At 43.3% G+C, this 19,551-nt stretch overlaps 1 protein-coding gene across 6 annotated transcripts; it reads left to right on the top strand.

Moving 5' to 3' along the window:
- Positions 1 to 5,441: 5,441 nt before the first annotated feature.
- LOC103654141 (lysine-specific demethylase JMJ703) lies at positions 5,442 to 15,916 on the top strand. Of its 6 annotated transcripts, XM_035967430.1 has the most exons (13): positions 5,442 to 5,738; positions 5,814 to 5,925; positions 7,887 to 8,224; positions 8,314 to 8,394; positions 8,480 to 8,557; positions 8,649 to 9,119; positions 9,407 to 9,631; positions 9,741 to 9,902; positions 12,388 to 12,756; positions 12,835 to 14,233; positions 14,512 to 14,615; positions 14,692 to 14,889; positions 15,122 to 15,916. In XM_035967430.1, the coding sequence occupies exons 3-13, from the start codon at positions 7,889 to 7,891 to the stop codon at positions 15,380 to 15,382; spliced, it is 3,684 nt and encodes a 1,227-aa protein (XP_035823323.1). In that variant the 5' UTR covers positions 5,442 to 5,738; positions 5,814 to 5,925; positions 7,887 to 7,888; the 3' UTR covers positions 15,383 to 15,916. The 6 variants fall into 6 exon arrangements, with proteins under 6 accessions (XP_035823323.1, XP_020408302.1, XP_020408303.1 ...); XM_020552713.3 differs by having other exon boundaries at positions 5,685 to 5,925; positions 7,835 to 8,224; XM_020552714.3 differs by lacking the exons at positions 5,442 to 5,738; positions 5,814 to 5,925 and adding an exon at positions 7,106 to 7,318.
- Positions 15,917 to 19,551: the final 3,635 nt, after the last annotated feature.

The raw sequence follows: 19,551 nt of genomic DNA on the forward strand, positions 1-19,551 counted from the left end.
AGGGGGAGCACATTTCTAAACTTAGCCTTTGTAGAAGATTCGATAGAATCTAGATCCCAGAGGATCGAAATCTGTCCCGATGACAGCTGTTTGTACTCTTTTTCCCTTGGTGAGTTTTCTTGAAGTTTCTCACATGAGGTTTTTAACGAGGCAACAAAGTGCAAATGCAATTTGTATCACCATGCACTCTTTCTCCATATTTTTCCCACTGGTTTTTTTTGGAGTTTTAACGAGGCATGTGTTGGTCGCGGTATTCGCCCAAGGGAGAGTATTGAGAAACCCTAATGAAGGGTTATGTGGGCAAATACCGAATATAGCCCTAAGGGCTATCGCGTCTCTATATATAGAACCTGTACCCCTCATATGGAATAGAGAAGAGAAAGAGGCCAGAGGCCCAACCATATACCTTGTGTCTTGTGTGTTTATTATGTTGTGCTTCTGGGAAGGGAGACGAGTTCTCTACAACTTCTCGCGCCTAATCTGCTGACGGGAGGGAAGGGTGCGGATCTGGTGATCCGTGGTAATGTAGTTCTCAACATAAGCTACCTTTGTGTCTGCATTGGATTTTGTTAAAAAAAGTAGAGCAGGAGAAAGTAGAGGTAATGCAGGCTAGGTTTAGAGCCCATAGAGGCCCATATAACTAATGGGCTGTCGTGGTTTTCACACGTGTAGCACTAAGACCTTGAAAATGGAAAAGAAGTCCATTCTAGCTCAAATTGTCGCTGCTGTGAAATAAGCTTGTTGTTGTTTAGGTGTATTTTTTTTTACAAAAACCTTTATTTTTTATCAACTGCGAACGATATGACGAGGTTCTTGGAATTGCATTGAAAGGTATAGTTTCTGAACTGGAAGAAAAATGCAGTGCAAAAGAGTGCGACCTTTTATTTTATCCTCCAATGGTAATGATGCGTCCAAAGAGGTTTCAGACGGCCCGGTTCTTCTGAGCCCATGCATGCACGTGTGTCCGCTTCCACGTCCACGTTCCGGACTTCCGGTTCCGGCCACGTCCCTCTAGCCCCCCAGCCCAGTGCGCAGAGCCAGTGGCAGCGGTCAAGGACGCGTGGGTCCACACAGGCCGCTGCCCATACCGCCACCCGCGGCCTGTCCTGTCCACTACGAAAGCACGGGCCAGGCCCACACGCCATCCCATTCCCATTCGGCCACACCATCCCGTTCCGTTCGGGACCATCCGTTTATCCCCTCCTAATTTCCCCCGTGCGCGGGCTAATCTTATCGTGCAAGCAACGGCAGCACACCGACGGCCGGACCCGGACACGGCGCGACGAGAAGACGACGGCGCCGCGGGGACCCACCGCTGGCCGGCGTGCTCGAGCCACCGTGCCCGTTCGATCCGGGAGACCCTGACCGCGTCATCCGACGGTCGTAAAATGAAGTCACCGATTCACGCCGGTGTGCCTTCTTCCTTGGACTAGGTCAGTGCCCGTGCGTTGCAACGGGGACATATAATATCTCGATAAATTATATATGCACATATGTGTTATATAGTTATGAGATAGAGGATGACATATGCGAGCTGTCCGAGATGACATCAAAGAAAAACTCGGGCCTGTGATGCATGGGCACTCACCTAGTGTATTATATAAGATAGGTCAGTGTTCGTGCATTGCATCTGGAACATATAATATCTCGATAACTTATATATACAAATATGTGTTATACGATTATGAGATGAATGACAACATCCGCAAGCCATCCAGAATGATATCAAAGAGAAACTCAGGCCTCTAACGCACGGGCACTCACCTAATAGTGTATTATATAAAATTTAACAACAAGATTTAATGTCAAAAATTCAAAATCAATAAATATAAAATAAACATAAGCATAACTATCTATTTCATCTAGTTTTTTCCATAATACGATCAAGATACTCTTATATATTTCCAGGACTGTTAAATCGTTGTGTTCCTCTCGTATGTCAATAGATCAATAAATAAATTCCTACGCAGAGTCGCACCATCATGTAAAGAAATGTTATAAGTAATATTATCCTTAACTACAAATTACATATATGCTATTATTCTCACCATACTAAGTTGCGCTTTTAAACCACTGTCCCACCACTCCATAATAATGTGCAGAGCAAAATGACCAGTATTAAGACTGAAAAAGTTACCAACTTTGTTATATTATGAAATTATAAACATAACATCTATATATATATGACATAATAATTTTAAGTAATTACCCTTTTAAGTCGATTGGAGCATCAGGTTGAATTAAATGTCACCACATATAAATGTCATGTGACCATCCAATACATTTGACATCGTATGCAACCTTATATTTCTTTGAAATAAGAAGAATAACTTCCCAAAATCTTTTTAGTGTAATATCTTTGCACCATTCTGGAGTAGGTGTGAAATTAAACACAGACACAAATTTGTTTGCATGATTAATAATGAAAAGTACATAGCCTGTAGAGTATCTCCATGGCATAAGAACCTACAAACCATGAGACATTAGAATTATATGTTTGCACAATTTATTTAATTATATAGATCAAAGGAATTCTGACTTACAAATTTGCAAAGTGTGATGTAATAATTCATTTGAGGCCAATTCTAACTTACAACACATCAGCGATGGAGTTCTCACAAAGCGCGCCCGGGGCAAGCTCCACCAGCTGCAGCAGCTCTGGGTCCAGCGCTGCCGCGTCCCTCCTCGTCGGTCCCTGAAAAGGGGTGGAGGACATCAGACAACATGACGACGGGCCCATGCGCACGGGAGGATGCCTGGCGGCGGTGGAGGCTCGACCACGACAAAAAAATATTTCACATAAGAGTAGACCTAGAAACATCATTCATTCAATCGGTCAAATGGAGAGCAGCGGTTGTTTTACAATATACAAATAACATGAGACATCAGGCTCCACTACAGCTAGCTACACATCACCATCCCTTGTAATTTTAGCAAACAAACGAACAAATCAACCAGCGTATCGGATTACCACTACTAATCAAACTCTAGCTAACGTGCTAGATTTACTAATCAAGTAGCATACAAATTCACATGGTATTTAAGTCAAGGAAAGATTCTACAAGGTGATCAGTTTTTGTAACCCCTTGATATGATAATATTGGGAAAACATTATACAAAGTCTGACAGATTTAGTTTCTCAACAGTGGCATGTGCATTTGCTTAAGACAAAGAATAGTCTCATATATGTTACTCAGTTTAAATGCTGACCTGCTAAATAAGATAGAGTCACAGACTTTAAGCCGTTTCGCACCCACAAAAAGACTCCATCCAATTGTTAGAAGATGTCAGCTTGGCTTGCCTACAAGGAACATCATGGCAAGAAAAAATTAGACGATATGTTTAACTATTTGGTTATATTGATTTTTACAAAATACTATTCAGTAAATGGTGAGCACCTTGTCCATCATATTCCAATGCCCAACTCTAGGCAAGCAGTCATTCTCTCTGCCAGTTTTATTATACTTGAGCTTCATCATAAGTAAAATATAAAAGGCTAAATATATTGCAAGAAAATACGACTGTTGTTAGTTATCAAACCCACAAAGTGTTGCCCTAGTTTATAAAACAGGAGTTCATCCCAAAACAGGAGTATATTAACTATGACAAAGAAGGGTAATATGAACAATAAAAAATGCTTTAAAAGCCACTGCTGCAATAAGAGTGGTGCAACATTGGACCTCTTACCCTTTATATTGTTCTTTTCTCTATAATTTATCTTCATACTCGATAGGATTTCCGCCCACTGTTTTCGCTAAAAGAAACATGAGTGGGTTTCAACCTACCCGAGGAGCAAGTAAAATTCTTGCCTAGATTGAAGCCAAACGCTCACTGATATTAATGCCAAACTCTTTAGAATATGGATCTTCATGGTAAGAGTTATGATTCACCATTTGTGGGCACAAAAAAGGTTGTCATTTGCATAAGCATAATGAAGTCACAAAGGAAAGGAGAACCCAAATAGAACTGGAACATATCACCTGAATAATGTCACACTCCCAATCATGTGGGCGCTAGCATGTCTCCTCTAAAAGAGCTCTTATCTGACTCTGGTTTAATCTCTTTATCTATGTCCCTTCACTATTTTGCAGGCCTAAGTAAACTCAGATTTTTAAGAACGCATTAGAAACATAGGTTCTGCTATCAAAGGTTAGACATGGATAAGTCATAGTGTGGAGCTTTGCTAGAAAAGAGCAAGGGTAATGGTTATAGCCACTAAGGTTACCTCCATTGTAAGGTAACCAAGTTTCAGTGGATGCCACAGCCCACTGATTTTATACTGAGATGGTAGTGAGACAAGTAATAGACAAGTAGTAGAGACTTCGTCGTTGCTGTGCGGTTTCTTTGGAGTCTATAAAACAAATAAACGACCACATGTAACACAAAACAACCGTAGTTGGGTTGGTTAAGTGTGGGTTCCTCTAGCGAATCGGTCATGGTTCGATTCCCATTTTTGCCGTGCGGGAGGGAGGCAGTGGCAGAACGGCAGGCTACCCTTACAGCCTTAATAAGTAGTAGAGATTAAAATTGGAAAACCGGAAATGGGTATTCTTTGAGAACGAAAACCAAAATTATTCCCGCACCCTTTTTTTGCCTGCAGCGGAGATCGTTGACCATGATAGGGACATACGACGTGGCAAAGAGGCCAGAAAATGGTCAAGAAAGGTGAGGTGAGCCGCGCCTCCTTTCCTGCCTCTGCGTTCCATGTCGTCCATTGCTGATCTGCTCTGCTGGTCCCAACCCCCAACCTCCCCCCAAGCTAATCCCCTCGCAAAGCAGACAACAACTAATTAATTAGGACTTATGTATAAGCGTACAAGCGAGACTTTTAATCCATTAGATCATGATCTAATTGTAGACATAATCATAATTTAAAAGGTATTTTCTATGAATCTAAACGAGCTGATAGTGAAATGGTTTAAGTGTTAAATGTGATACATGATTGTATCATAATTTAACGGATCAAAAACCTCGCTGGCACGCTTGCACATAAGACCTGATTGCACAATTGTTGACCACAAAGCAAGCGTTAACCAACCAATGAATTAACTATCAGTGTACTCCAGCACTAGCATTACTGCAAGCAAAGGACAAAGGTGCTGCCCATGGTTTAAGCCCAAAAGCAACTATGGACATGGGCAAGCAAGGCAGACTTCGCCATTTGCTTGCCTGCCCACTGTTCTTGCACAATTTCAGCAACACCCTTTGCTATCCACCTTTTCACACTCGCACCTCCTCCTCCTCTCTCTCTCGTGCTTGCTGTTGCTGTGCTGTGCAGCTGGTTGGATTTCTTCTAGGTCACCCGCGAGAAATACAGAATACTACCAGTTTACCAACACCCACAGGATCTCCTACTCCTTCCTCTCCCTCTTTTCCGCAAAGCTGAAGAAAGAAACCCAAGCAGCACGCACTATTTATCCCGAGCCCCCTGTATTTTGGTTGGTACTACTATAGTATCCCTCTCTTCTTCTCCGGCGGATCGGATCTGCTGCTTATCTATCTGTCTGTCTGTCTGTCTGTTCATCGTCACAAGAATAATAACAACCCTTCGCCTGCCTCCTGCCCGCGTATGTGTTGCTTGCTACCCTGACCTGGCGCCCTGGCCTAGGAGAAGGAAGAGGAGGAGGAGGTGGGTGCCGGAGGCATCTAATCTTCTAGGGCCAGGATCTCAGGGCGGCAGCAGCATCCAAGGCAGGGAGGAGCAAATCGATTTCTGAAAGAAAAATAAACCAGAACGAGTGGGTAAATCTCACGATTTTTTCGTTGCCGCAAAGTTCCTGGATCTGAACAAGCCTGGCACAACAAAAATATAGGAAAATAACAAAGCGCGGTTGGGATGGGACGATGAGGACGTTTCTGACACGAACGATTGAACTGCCGCACAGCTCACCTCACCTGACGGATCTGTCCGTGCGTAAAGTGCCGGTAAATCTCCTCACTTCCATTTTTTTCTTCCTTCCCCGATCCGGCGCCTGGATTTGATTCTTGTTGCTGTCTCCTATTTTTTTCTGTGTTGTTTGTACAACCAGTAATATGTTTTCTATTTGGAGGATGGGGAGACGTCTGCAGCCCATCTGAAGGGCTAGAGCGAGCGACATGCGATGCAGATCTGTAGATCGCTGTTCCTAAATTCGTACAGATCTGTTTTGCGGCCGGATGGTTTCGTGTAGCTAGCTGTTCATAGTAGGGATTAGCGCTGGGAAAAAATTCTAGGGTCCTCAAGCTCAATCGAACCAGAAGGGTCTCCAGAGGATAATCCGTTCCGTATGTGTCCCGCCTCGTGTGATTTTGGTTTTATTCGTCTGATTTTGTTTCCCGTTCGTTTCGTGATTTCGCAGCGTGGGGGGTGCGGATTCGTCGCTGCCTTTTTTCTTTCTTTCTTTCTGGTACTGCTATCTATCCATCTCTTTCCATTTTCCTCATGTCCCTGTTTCTGTTTGACCGCATAGCCGCCATGTTGCATTCTATTTTGGCTCATCATAAATCATAAAGAAAAAAAACACTCATGAACATCCGAATCCGGTTGGACGTTTGGACCAGGGGCTGCTCGTGGATCTGCTTCTGGGTCTTTTTGGTTTGTGCTTCGTTTGGCGGCATTCAAGCCAGATCATCTGCTGCAGTTTTTCTGCATTTTGATTGCCCAACCTACGATAAAAAGGCTCTGTTGCTGTTTGATTGATTCAAAAAAAAAAAAGAGTTCTCAGCTCCTGCATTTTTGCTCCGTGGTCTCTTTAGATTTGCGTCCAGAGGGCATTGATTCAGAGATCCGTTTCCAATTTCCATGCCCTTCCGCTACCTTTTTCATTCGCAAGCAGTGTAAAAATCGCAGAGATATGAGATGAGGAAAAGCAATCGTTCATCGATTTGGGCGCAAGAGAGGAGAAAAGATGCGGCCGCAGCGATGCGGTGTGCGCTGTGCGCTGTGCCGAGACAGATGCGTGCGACGGTGCGAGGGAGACTCAGCACTCCACTCACCTGGCGCCACGTCGCCCTCCCGTTGGGCCTCTTTGCCTCGCGGGCCGACTGGGCCGGCTATTGTGAAGAGAGAAAGGGTCTTGTGTGGGCTGGCTATTCCAGGCCATCTGGCCCGTCCATCTACGTGACGGATACTTCTCGTTTCCCCTCCTCACGCGGCCGCTTCTGCTCGGTGCCCCCTCTCCTCTACAGCTCTACTCTCCCCTCCCGCGGAGGCGTGGACGGCATGGAGTTGGGGGAGCCCGGGGCCCGTGGATGCCGTGGTCCCGTGCGATTACTGTGCGTGGCTGGCTGTTCGCTCTCCTCCCTCCCCGCGTGTTTTCAGGGGCGGCCTTGCTCAGTTGTAATTCTGTTTCTTCTTCCTCATCCTTACCCCTTCTACACGTTACGTTACAAGTTGCCACTCCAGCGATTTCCTGCGTCAGTCAGACAGTGGGAGGCATTGTATCCACGCAGGGTAGGACGCGTTGGGTGCGCTTGTGCTGGAGTTTGTGCCACGTTGCCGCTTGCGGAGTAAGGAGCAATAGACGTCTTACACTTTCGTATGATATGATTTCTCTACATTCTGCTGTCCGCAGCCTGCTGCGCTGTAGTGCCTTCTGTGTTGAAGATGAGTGAATCAGCTTAAGTAGGACGACGGTGTGGCAAATGCAGCTGAGCTGTACCCTGTCTGCAACTAGCACAACAGGCAAAACGTTGCATCATTTCTGTATTTTTGGTTTGGAACAATATGGATGCGATTATGTTCCCTACTGTAATTTGCTCATATACCTAAATCGAGGTTTATTGGTTGCCTTGGTAGGTTAACAGTAGGCATTTGTATACGTTTTGCTCTTTTTTTATGTAAAGTTCATCTTAGTTTCACAGCGGATCTCTCGGTTTGCTGATCAAAGCGTCGTCCTCCGATGCAGCAATGATGGGAACAGAGTGCATCATGGCCACACTCGGCGGGGATCCTGAACCCTCAATTCCACCTGGATTCGGACCTTTTGTTGCCCTCGCGCTACAGGGCATCCAAAACAATGCCAAATCAGCTGATGCTCATTCTAGTTCTGCTCAAGCAGCACACTGCATGGAGAAAGATGTTGAAGTTCTGGAACACGGTTCGGCGCATGGTTGGAGTGACACTCCTGCTAGTACTTCAGGGACCCATAGTTGCAGGAGGTCACTTCGTAACAGGCCTCCAATAGACTATAGCCAGTTCGACCTTATCTCGGACGAAGAATCTGATGTTGAATCAGCAGAAAAGGTTTCATTCGTGTATTGATCCTTATGTGATTACCTGAATTCGTCATGATTTTAATGCATTGCCATGACATGGCTCTGTTTTCTTGACAGGGAGTGGGATTAGTGAGACGCAGACGACAATTACCGAAAGGAGTACTTCGGGGATGCGCACAATGTGCTGATTGTCAAAAGGTTTGTGTAACTGTGCTAAATTGCTGAGTCACTTCCAGGAAGATGTTTTTTGTCAGCTTATGCACATCACATCGACATCGTGCAGGTTGTTGCAAGGTGGAATCCATCTGGTGCAAGGAGGCCTGTTCTTGAGGAAGCTCCTGTTTTCTATCCATCCGAAGAGGTATCTTATGTTTATCGCACTGCCTTGTAGTATGGCAGTACTTGGTTTATTTTTGCATACACTAATCTCATGATACCTTCTTGTGGATCAGGAATTCAAGGACACCTTAAAATACATTGAGAGTATACGGTCTACAGCAGAACCATATGGAATTTGTCGTATTGTCCCGCCGCCTTCATGGAAACCTCCATGCCTTCTTAAAGAGAAGAACATATGGGAATGCTCAAAATTTTGTACTCGGGTACAGAAGGTTGACAAGCTCCAAAACCGTAAATCATCCAAGAAGGGCAGAAGAGGTGGGATGATGAAGAAGCGGAGGAAGCTTTTAGAGCTGGAAGATAACAATAATATTAATCACAATCAAACTGGGGTGCAGCAAAACCAAGAGAGGTTTGGATTTGAACCTGGACCTGAGTTCACACTTCAGACATTTAAGAAGTATGCAGATGATTTCCGTGAACAATATTTTAAGAAAGAAGTGCCCGCGGACTCACCACCATCAGTAGAAGACATTGAAGGCGAGTATTGGCGTATAGTCGAAAAGCCTACTGAAGAGATAGAGGTACCGGACTTCTGCTATCATAGAGTAACTATGTCATTTGCAATTCATAGCTCTGTCCAAACTTTAGAAAGTACAGTATATGTCATTTTAGATCTGGATTTGTTAGATAGTTTCTGATTTAGCTTCCCAGTGCAGTTCTGTTCTTTTGTATATGATTCCTGATTGCCTGAACATAGTCCTTGCAGATGTTTCTTGGCCTAATTATAATATTTTCGAAGTTCTGATTTCTGTTTTTGACATATAGTTCTGCTATCGACTAACTTATCAGAGAATACGTTCTCGTACAGGTAGTATATGGTGCTGATTTGGAGACTGGAACTTTTGGTAGCGGCTTCCCAAAGTCTTCTCCCGAAGTAAAATATGATGTTGAGCATAAGTACTTAGAGTCTGGTTGGAACCTAAACAACTTGCCTAGACTACAAGGTTCAGTACTATCTTTTGAGGGCGGTGACATCTCTGGTGTTTTGGTCCCTTGGCTGTATGTCGGAATGTGCTTTTCATCATTCTGCTGGGTAAGATGCTTGTTGGCATGTCTACTTCTCTTACAATTAAGATTGTTGTCATTATCCAAATTTAACATTCATGTTCTGAGATTTTACACTGGCATGTCTCTGCTGACAGCATGTTGAAGACCATCATTTGTACTCACTGAACTACATGCATTGGGGTGCTCCAAAGATGTGGTATGGAGTTCCAGGAAAGGATGCTGTAAATTTGGAGGCAGCAATGAGGAAACACCTACCTGACTTGTTTGAGGAACAACCTGATTTGCTTCACAACCTGGTAAGCGTTTCTCTCTTGATTGGTTATTATAAACTAGGGCTTCAGGTATTCACACATTAGTTAATAGTTATCAGAACTTAGAGTAGGTGTTATTTTTTATTGGGTCTGACTATCACATGTCTTCCCACGTCTCTCTCTCTCTACCTCATGTGGTCCATTTAAATTATGCTGTAACATCACTATAGTAAACAGATTTGGTGCTGAGTAATGTTATAAAAAGTCCTGTTCTCGCACACGCAGGTTCTTTCTTGTGTTAGATTTTTTTTGCTAGAAACCGAGTCACTTGTTGAAGTATCGCAGCTTTCAATATATTCTTGAAGTGTTCCTGTATTAAAACTAAACACTTGCGAAATGGAACAGCAGAGTTAAGGGGTTTAAGTCTGAACCTCCCTACTCAAAAGACTTACGAAACTTAACAGCAGATTCACCTTACGAAAACAGGGGAAAAGCGCAATGCCAGCGGACCCAACTGGGTATTACATAAAATGCTCAAGCACTGCATTCACGCCACCTCCTAGTGCCCAAAACGAGGACTAAGAACCCAGAAACTACAGCTATCACTAGACAGATGACAGAAAACCCCAAAAGACAAGCAGAGACTTCATCTTGCAGCTTGAAGATGCCCCATATTCATCAAAGGAAACTCTTAGATGCTGGCGCCCAGCCTCTTGATCTACAAAAAATCTCATTTGCCATCCTTTTGAGTTTTGACCTGTGCGCTTCCTTCCTCCAGCATCCTTTTTCCCTTCTTTGTCTGCAAAATTGCCCAAGATTTAATCCATTGACAGAAGAGGAAAACATATCATTAGGGTCAACAAACCACTTATTGTTAAAGCAAATATCATTTCTAAATTTCCAGATTCACCAAAGGATATCTCCAGCACCAATGATCAATAAGTTCCTAAGGTTTTTATTGAAACCCAGAGCCATCTGCCAAAGAGGTCAACCAGCTTCCCAGTAATTGTTTTGAGGTTAAAAAAACCTGGACTATTCTCCAAATATACTTCGCAACTGAACATTCAAAAAACAAATGATCTGTGGATTAAAAAACTCCACAGAAGCAACAATCACACCAACCTCTCCAATTTCTCTTTTTCAAATTGCCCTTGGATAGAATTTTATCATTAGCAATCAACCAAAGAAAAGTTTTAATTTTTGGGGGGATTTTGATCTTCCATAAGAATCTGAACGGGACTTTAACCGAGTCACATCTAATTTTCGAATCATGGACTTAACTGAAAAACCCGTTTTGTTTAGAGCCCAAACAATCTGATCATCGCAATTTGTTAGAATTAGGCCGCCATGCTTATTAAAACGACGTTAAAATGGCGTTTAAACGTCGTTTAAACTATAAAACGCTGACAGAAAGTGAAACGACAAAACGTTTTACGATTCGTCGTAAAATGTCGTTTAAACGTCACGTTTTGACGTTTAAACGCGGTATAGAGTGAAACGCCGCGTTTCGGGCGTTTAATGTGTCTGCTGCTAGAAATTGGCCCAGCCCAATTAGAAACTCCCGCCCAGACCACCCAGACCGCCGCTACAGGCCGCACTATCACCAGCCCAATTAGGAACTCGCGTTCTCACCAGCCGCCGCACTCCAGGGCGCGCTCCAGCCTCCAGGCCGCCGCTGCCGCTGCTCCAACCCTCCTGCGCCGCCCGTCCGGTGCCGCCAGGCCCGCCTCTGCGTGCCGCTGCTCCAGGCCGCCGCCGCTCCAGGCAGCTGCTCTCCAGGCCGTCCTCCCTCCAGGCCGCTGCTCTCCAGGCCGTCCTCCAGCCCCGCCTCAGAGCCTCTGTGTGCCGCCGCTCCAGGCCGTCCTCCCTCCTGCGCCGCCCGTCCGGCGCTGCCAGCCCCGCCTCTGCTGTCCCACTGCGGCAGGACTACAGAGTACAGAGACTGACTATCCCACTGTCCGCTGGCGTATGCTCCACTGGTGAGTAATCTAGCCTCCTGTTGCTCACTTGGTGAAGGAAGAAGGATTGATGAAGGGTGCTGTCATCTGAACATATGCGTTCCGTTTGTGATTGTGGACTATTAGACATCTCATTCCATTTTGTTTGCAGTTGTCGACTTGCTATTAGTTGAACTTGTGTTATTGTGGTAAACTGGTAATGTGGTTGTGGACATGTCATTTTGCACAATATTATTATGTGAACTTATGTTGGTTGTTTGGTATTTGACTTGATATAATTGCCTGAAATTATGATATATTGAAATTTCCCTATGTTGTTTAAAACTACGTTTAAACTTTGTTTAAACCGTTTAAAAGTTAAAACTCACCCATGAGCGTTTCAACGTTTCGTCGTTTTAATAACCCCGCGACAACTGTGTTTTATTTATGTGCGATGATTATTTAGCATAATGATGTGATGGTGGCTATATGAGATTTGGTTCTGCTGCGGGATGTGATGTTTGCGTGAGTTACCTTCCTTTTGATACAAACGATATGGGGGTGCATTTATAAGATGGTAACGCCTTCTGCAGGTTACTCAATTTTCAACATCATTGCTTAAATCTGAAGGAGTACCAGTCTACCGATGTGTTCAGCATGAGGGAGAGTTTGTCCTAACGTTCCCTCGGGCATACCATGCTGGTTTCAACTGTGGCTTCAATTGTGCAGAAGCTGTTAATGTGGCACCAATTGATTGGTTACCAATTGGACAGGATGCAGTCGAGCTTTATCGTAAGCAAGCTCGGAAAATTACTGTTTCCCATGATAAGCTGTTGCTAGGGGCTGCTAGAGAAGCAATAAGAGCTCATTGGGATATTCTGTTCCTTAAGAGAAATACTGCTGATAACTTGAGGTGGAAAAGCATGTGTGGACTTGACAGCACTATATGCAAATCGCTTAAGGTAAATGTGTATTGCAGTTTTTATAAATAGTGTTTTTTATCTAAATATCAGTGGAATCTTATATAATTTCCTGCTTAGGCAAGAATCGATTTGGAGTTGGCGCAAAGACAAAATATATGCTCTCCATCTCAATCTAGAAAAATGGATGCTGAATTTGATTCTACTGATAGAGAGTGTGCATTGTGCTATTATGATCTGCATCTTTCTGCTTCTGGCTGTCCATGTTGCCCAGGGAAATATACCTGCCTTGTACATGCAAAGCAGCTTTGCTCATGTGACTGGGACAAAAGATTTTTCCTTTTCCGTTATGATATCAATGAGTTAAATATGTTGGCTGATGCTTTAGGTGGGAAGTTAAGTGCAATTCACAGATGGGGTGTCTCTCATCTTGGATTAAGTTTGAGATCATGTGTCAAAAGAGAAAAAGACCAAGATTCGAAGACTCCTCGCAGAGTAGCTGATGGCCCCAGAAGGTCCTACATGTCTCAGGCGTCAACAGTATCATTGGCACCTTCGTTGGTTTGCAATGAACAGAACAACAATGGTAATAAGATGCTGGACAAAGCTAGTTTGGAAACGGATACTTGTCCTTTTACAGAGCAAATAAAATCTGGAACTATTTCACTACAGGAGGCACACATGAAGACTGAGGTATCCTGTACACTAAACAGCAGTGTCATTCCTGAAGGCCATAAAAGCTCACTAAGCTTGCCAGTTCCTTCTGGCCACTCACTTTCTTCCAATTTTGCGACAAGGTCTTTAAGTACTGCAGGAGAATCTGTGAAAAACACATATGACTTGGTAGTATTTAAAGGGAGTAGAGAATCTTCGCGGGCTGGAGACTGTATCTCTTCGCCTGGTGTGCATCATAACATACCGCCAATAATGATTGATCAAGGAAGCAACATGAATCCTAGTATGGAGAGCTCAAACAATTCACATAGGCTGATGGCATCTAACACTAATGCAACTCAGTTTTACTCTTACAAGGACCAAATGCATGTAACACCAGAGACTAGGGCCTCAGTGATGACAGAAAAAGATAGCAGTCAAGCTTCTGCTGCATCAAGTCAGCCCTTTGCGGGAACTGTTTTAAGAGCACAAAGTGTATCTCAGGAAGCTTCACCTAGCGTCTTTACTTCAAAGCCTCTCATAGATTCTTCACTTGTGAAAAATACATATGTTGGTTTAAGTTCAGGCGGTGCCCATATTGGACATCCAAATTTTGGTAACCAGCAACCAAGTGACGAATGCCTTAAAAGAAAATCTGAATCTCTATCTGGTTCAGAAGCAAGGGGTCATTCAGCTGCATTGGTGCAACCTGCTCTAGGAAATCATAATGGGAGTGGAGGTGCACACAAGGGCCTTCGGATGGCTAACGTTGTACATCGATTCAAGAGCTTAGTTGAATCTTTGGAAATTGGTGTTGTGCTATCTGGGAGGTTGTGGTCCTCAAGCCAAGCAATCTTCCCAAAAGGTTCGTCTTCTCCTGACAATTGGCATGTATCTATGCATCTTCCAGCTTTGTTTTAATTAGAAGAGATCTTGTTATAAGGAGTTAATCTTTTGCAGCTTTGCATCCTTGAATGATTTTTATGTTATATGTAGCAGTATTCATGGTATAGGAATGTTTTGCTGCTATTAATTACTGGTTTACTCCTTATCTGAGTGTGTTTACTGATATATTTGATTTCGCCAGCACTTTGATTTATATTTTTCTGTTTTCCTTAACTTGTTTTACCTTTGTAAACACAGGGTTCAGGAGCAGAGTAAAATACTTCAGCATCGTGGATCCAACACAAATGGCATACTACATATCTGAAATATTAGACGCCGGACCACAGGGACCTCTGTTTATGGTAAATTTCAGCCTTTTGTACCATCTGTACATCTGTTCTTTCCGTATCTTGATATATGTTGCTTGATGCATTACAGGTGACTCTGGAAAACTGTCCAGGCGAACTTTTTATCAACGTCTCTCCTGCCAAGTGCTGGAGCATGGTCCGTGAGAGGCTGAATATGGAAATACGGAGGCAACTCAGTACGGGAAGAGCTAATCTTCCTGCACTACAGCCACCGGGATCAGTTGATGGTTTTGAAATGTTCGGGTTGCTGTCACCGGCAATAGTTCAGGTGAGGAAAGTATTCACTTGACCGCATTCTGAAACACACTACACCTCAAGAAATGGGGAAAAAAAGAAGAAACACTGAAGCACACCAATGCCATGAGCAGTGGAACCTGTTTTCAGGTTGCATATATAACTGCATGATGATTCCGCACATGCTCGGCTTGTGGCTGCGAATTTCCCAAGCCACTGGTGACTGACATATATGCCACTGAATGATTTCGTTTAATTCATCCCAGGCAATCGAGGCACGGGATAGAGATCGCATCTGCACAGAGTACTGGAGATCCAGGCCTCATGTTGTCACTGAAGATCGTGCGACGGCGCCACCTCAGGCTCAGGGTCCTCTGCATGCGCTGAGGGGTCTATTCCAGCGAGCCAACCGCAATGAGCTGCTAGCCCTACGGAGTCTACTGGTGAGCAACATCAGCCCGGACGACTTCTCCAGGCGGCAGGCTACCCAAATCCTCGACGAGGAGATCGCCAAGCAGTGGCGCTGACAGGCGTAAATACAACTCTGTAATCTCTTGATGGCATGACGGGACCAAGCAGTTTTCGACCCTGACGAGAGAGCGGCTCCTTCCGTTGCCCCCCGTGCCCATTCTTTGTATTGTTGTGTCCATGCTCCATGCCATAAGATCTTGTCCCCATTTGGATGCGATCGAATGACCGACGACGGCTCATCAACTGACCAGCGTACATACCGTCTGTCTGGAAACTCTTGTGGTGTTGTAGGTTTAGTTATTTTTCTTTTAAACGAAATATTTAACCTTCTTTTTTAGTGAGGCTGAAACGCAGGCTCATGAGACCTGAGTTTTTTACATGAAAGGTTGTGTACATCAGAAATGTGCAGGGCCTGTTGACACTACTAGCAGATAGGCGTGATTTTTGTGCCGAGTTGGTCAGAGTCGAACAGTCCATGTGCTTCAGGTACTCATCCTGCATGGTTGACTGGGAGTTGGTACTTGCAAGCTGCTGTTACAGACCAGTAGTCCAATGAACCCCATCTGACTGGTCGCTGCCAAGTGGGCCAACTTTTCACTCTGACCAGTCTCTGAATATTCTGCAAATAGGGATGATGAAATATCTGTTTTATAAAATCTAATCCATACATATTAGAATTCTAATCTAACTGAGCATTCGATTCGGATATAGCATGAATATTAAACGTTTAGATTTAGATACAACTTCTGTGCAAGCAAACCTTCTAGACCTTTAGATTCTTTAGATCATGATTCAGCCGTATATGCATTCATAGTTTGTTAGAGATTTTTTTAATAAAGTGCACAAGCTGACGGGGAAATTAAGTATTAAATATAAACTACGGATGAATCATGATCTAAAAATCTAAGAATAGAAGCTTGCACCTAAAACTTATTTGTAAAAATAGTCGTTTCATTAAATAATAGATATATCCAAATTTATTTTTGAGCTTTTTCTATTTGATTTCAGATCTGCTTTAGACAAAACTATGGAATATGCGAAACATTGAAAGTAATTAATAGTATATCTATAAATAACTATTAATAGACAAAACTATGGAATATGCGAAACATTGAAGTCGTTCCATGCTTAGTGACTAATTATTTAATTGTAATATTACTAACGAAACATTGAAAGTAATTAATAGTATATCTACAAATAACTATTAATGTTATTAATGATACATAAATGGTAAATTAGTTTTAGTATTTTTATAATTTAGTTAAATATAATTTATTTGTTGCTTTTACTAAATTAATTTATTTAGTTACTGATGTAAATTAGTTTACATAATTCGTTTCATGATAAATATTATATAAATAATAACTAATTAATTGATATATTTACTTTACTTTGACCATCATGATTAATTTAGTTTACTTTGATAGTGGAGATAATAAAGAATGTACTTTAATTTTACTTCACTTTGGTTATCTATGAGATTAGTAGTAAAGTTTTATTCATCTATCTTGAGTTTGATAACATGCACTTTGAGTTTACCTGAGTAATTATCTGAGCAGATATCGGAATCCGTTACATCCATTTCTTACTCATATTCGATAGTATCCATATCCCTATTTGAATTTGAATTAAAACATGGCAAAATTTGATATCCGAATTCAACTTCATGCAAATTTGACTTGTTTTCGTCCCTACTTGTAGTCCCGTCTACCAGCACGGAGATCGGTGACGGCGAATCCTCCAACATTGTTTTTCTAATAGTGATCGACTACTTACTAGCAAACATGTGCTTATGCATTACAACATAATCTGATACATATTTGAAATGGACAGCTATCACAGTAAGACATGGGTTGTTCAAACCCTATAAGAGCTTGTTCGGTTAGTTGATCTGTTTTAAGAGCACAAAGTGTATCTCAGGAAGCTTCACCTAGCGTCTTTACTTCAAAGCCTCTCATAGATTCTTCACTTGTGAAAAATACATATGTTGGTTTAAGTTCAGGCGGTGCCCATATTGGACATCCAAATTTTGGTAACCAGCAACCAAGTGACGAATGCCTTAAAAGAAAATCTGAATCTCTATCTGGTTCAGAAGCAAGGGGTCATTCAGCTGCATTGGTGCAACCTGCTCTAGGAAATCATAATGGGAGTGGAGGTGCACACAAGGGCCTTCGGATGGCTAACGTTGTACATCGATTCAAGAGCTTAGTTGAATCTTTTACATGGAACTAGTGCTGGAAATATAGGCTGAGTTTTTTGGGCTGCCATGAGCACGGCCTAAAAACAGGAGCCCAAAGCATCGCCCAACACAAAATAATATGGTCCGAACTAGCGTGGCCCGAAGACGGGCCTAAGTCGGGCCTCAAATTCTGGCTCGTCGGGCCGCAGCATTGACACGCACATATGGGCAGGATTTGGGCTGGACTAGCACAACTAGATTGCGGGCATGGGTCATGCCTCAAATTCCGGCTTGTCGAGCCCCAGCACGACACACACGCATGGGCAGGATTTGGACCGGCACGACCCAATGAAGCTCATATTATTTAGTTTCTTTAATTTAGTAAGGTATATACTTTATGTGGTTATAATATTTAAATTTTATGTGGTCAAATGTTGCTTACATTGTTTAATATCTTTAATTTAGTAAGCTATATGAACTTTATGCGGTTGTAATATTTGGAATTTATGTGGTTCAAATATATGGGTCGGATTTAGGCCGGCACGACGTGCTTAAGGGCCGAGCTAGGCCACTGTTTCTTCACTTTGGGCTGGCACAACACGAGCAAAAAAAAATTGGGCCTTCTGGGCCTAAAGCACGATGAGTCTGGGCGGGTCGACCCAATTCCCAACACTACATGGAACTGTACAAACATGGACTATGGAGCCCAGCTGACATTAGTTGCAGCCATAATATAATAGTAGTGCTAAAGATGGATTGGATGATGATAGGTTATATATTGATCTGGTCATATATTTGTTTGAGAGAGCTTCACTTCAAGAATTTTAAGTTTATTTTAGCTTCTTCTATCCAAACAGGTCCAACTTTCTGAGTTCTAGCTTAAAAACAGAAACTAGAGGCCAGTTTAATGAAATTTTCGAAGCTCCTCAAATGTGTTTCAAAAACACTGTTTTCATACCTCCTTATAAAGTTACATAAAAATTACCCATCACCTACGGATTTGTTGGGGGTAATAATTAGGGATACCCGAATTATCCCCCGAACAACGCACTCAGAGAGATAAGGACGAAACTCACGAGCGGAGACAACTGAGGTACCTATTAAACCGAGGCATCTCCCGAAGGCTCTTACCCTGGGTCGGCTGCAACAACTCTCGCTAGGGGTCAGTTGCACGCATCCTCCCAGGGGTCGGCTAGACACAGCTGAAAGTCGCCTAGAAGGGGGGGGGGGGGGTGAATAGGCAAATCTGAAATTTATAAACTTTAAGCACAATCTACAAACCGGGTTAGCGTTAGAAATATAATCGAGTACGAAAGAGATGGCGAAAACAAATCAACCAAAGAAATAGAGCGGATGACACGGTGATTTGTTTTACCGAGGTTTGGTTCTTGCAAACCTACTCCCCGTTGAGGTGGTCACAAAGACCGAGTCTCTTTCAACCATTTCCCTCACTCAAACGGTCACCTAGACCGAGTGAGTTTTCTCCTTAATCAATGGGTCACTTAGACCCCTTACAAGGACCACCACAACTTGGTGTCTCTTGCGTTGATTACAAGTTGCTTGAGAACAAGAATGGAGGAAGAAGAAAAGCGATCCAAGCGACAAGAACTCAAATGTCTCTCTCTCACTAGTCACTAATTGTTTGGAGTGATTCCGGACTTGGGAGAGAATTTGATCTCTTGTTTGTGTCTTGGAGTGAAGTCTAGAGCTCTTGTATTGAATGCAATGGCTGAAAACTTGGATACCTTGAAGTGTGGTGGTTGGGGGGTATTTATAGCCCCAACCACCAATATGGCCGTTGGGGACGATGTCTGTCGATGGGCGCACCGGACAGTATGGTGCGTCAGCCACGTCACCCAACCGTTAGGGTTCGATCGTTGGAGCTCTGACAACTGGGACCACCGGATAGTCCGGTGGTGCACCGGATAGTCCGGTGGTGCACCGGACAGTCACTGTTCACTGTCCGGTGCGCCTTCTGGCGCCTGCTCTGACTCTGCGCGAACAGTCCGCGCACTGTAGCTGTGTCAGCCGACCGTTGAACTCGAC

This window comes from Zea mays, chromosome 4, assembly GCF_902167145.1.
Source record: "Zea mays cultivar B73 chromosome 4, Zm-B73-REFERENCE-NAM-5.0, whole genome shotgun sequence".
Classification (NCBI taxonomy): domain Eukaryota; kingdom Viridiplantae; phylum Streptophyta; class Magnoliopsida; order Poales; family Poaceae; genus Zea; species Zea mays.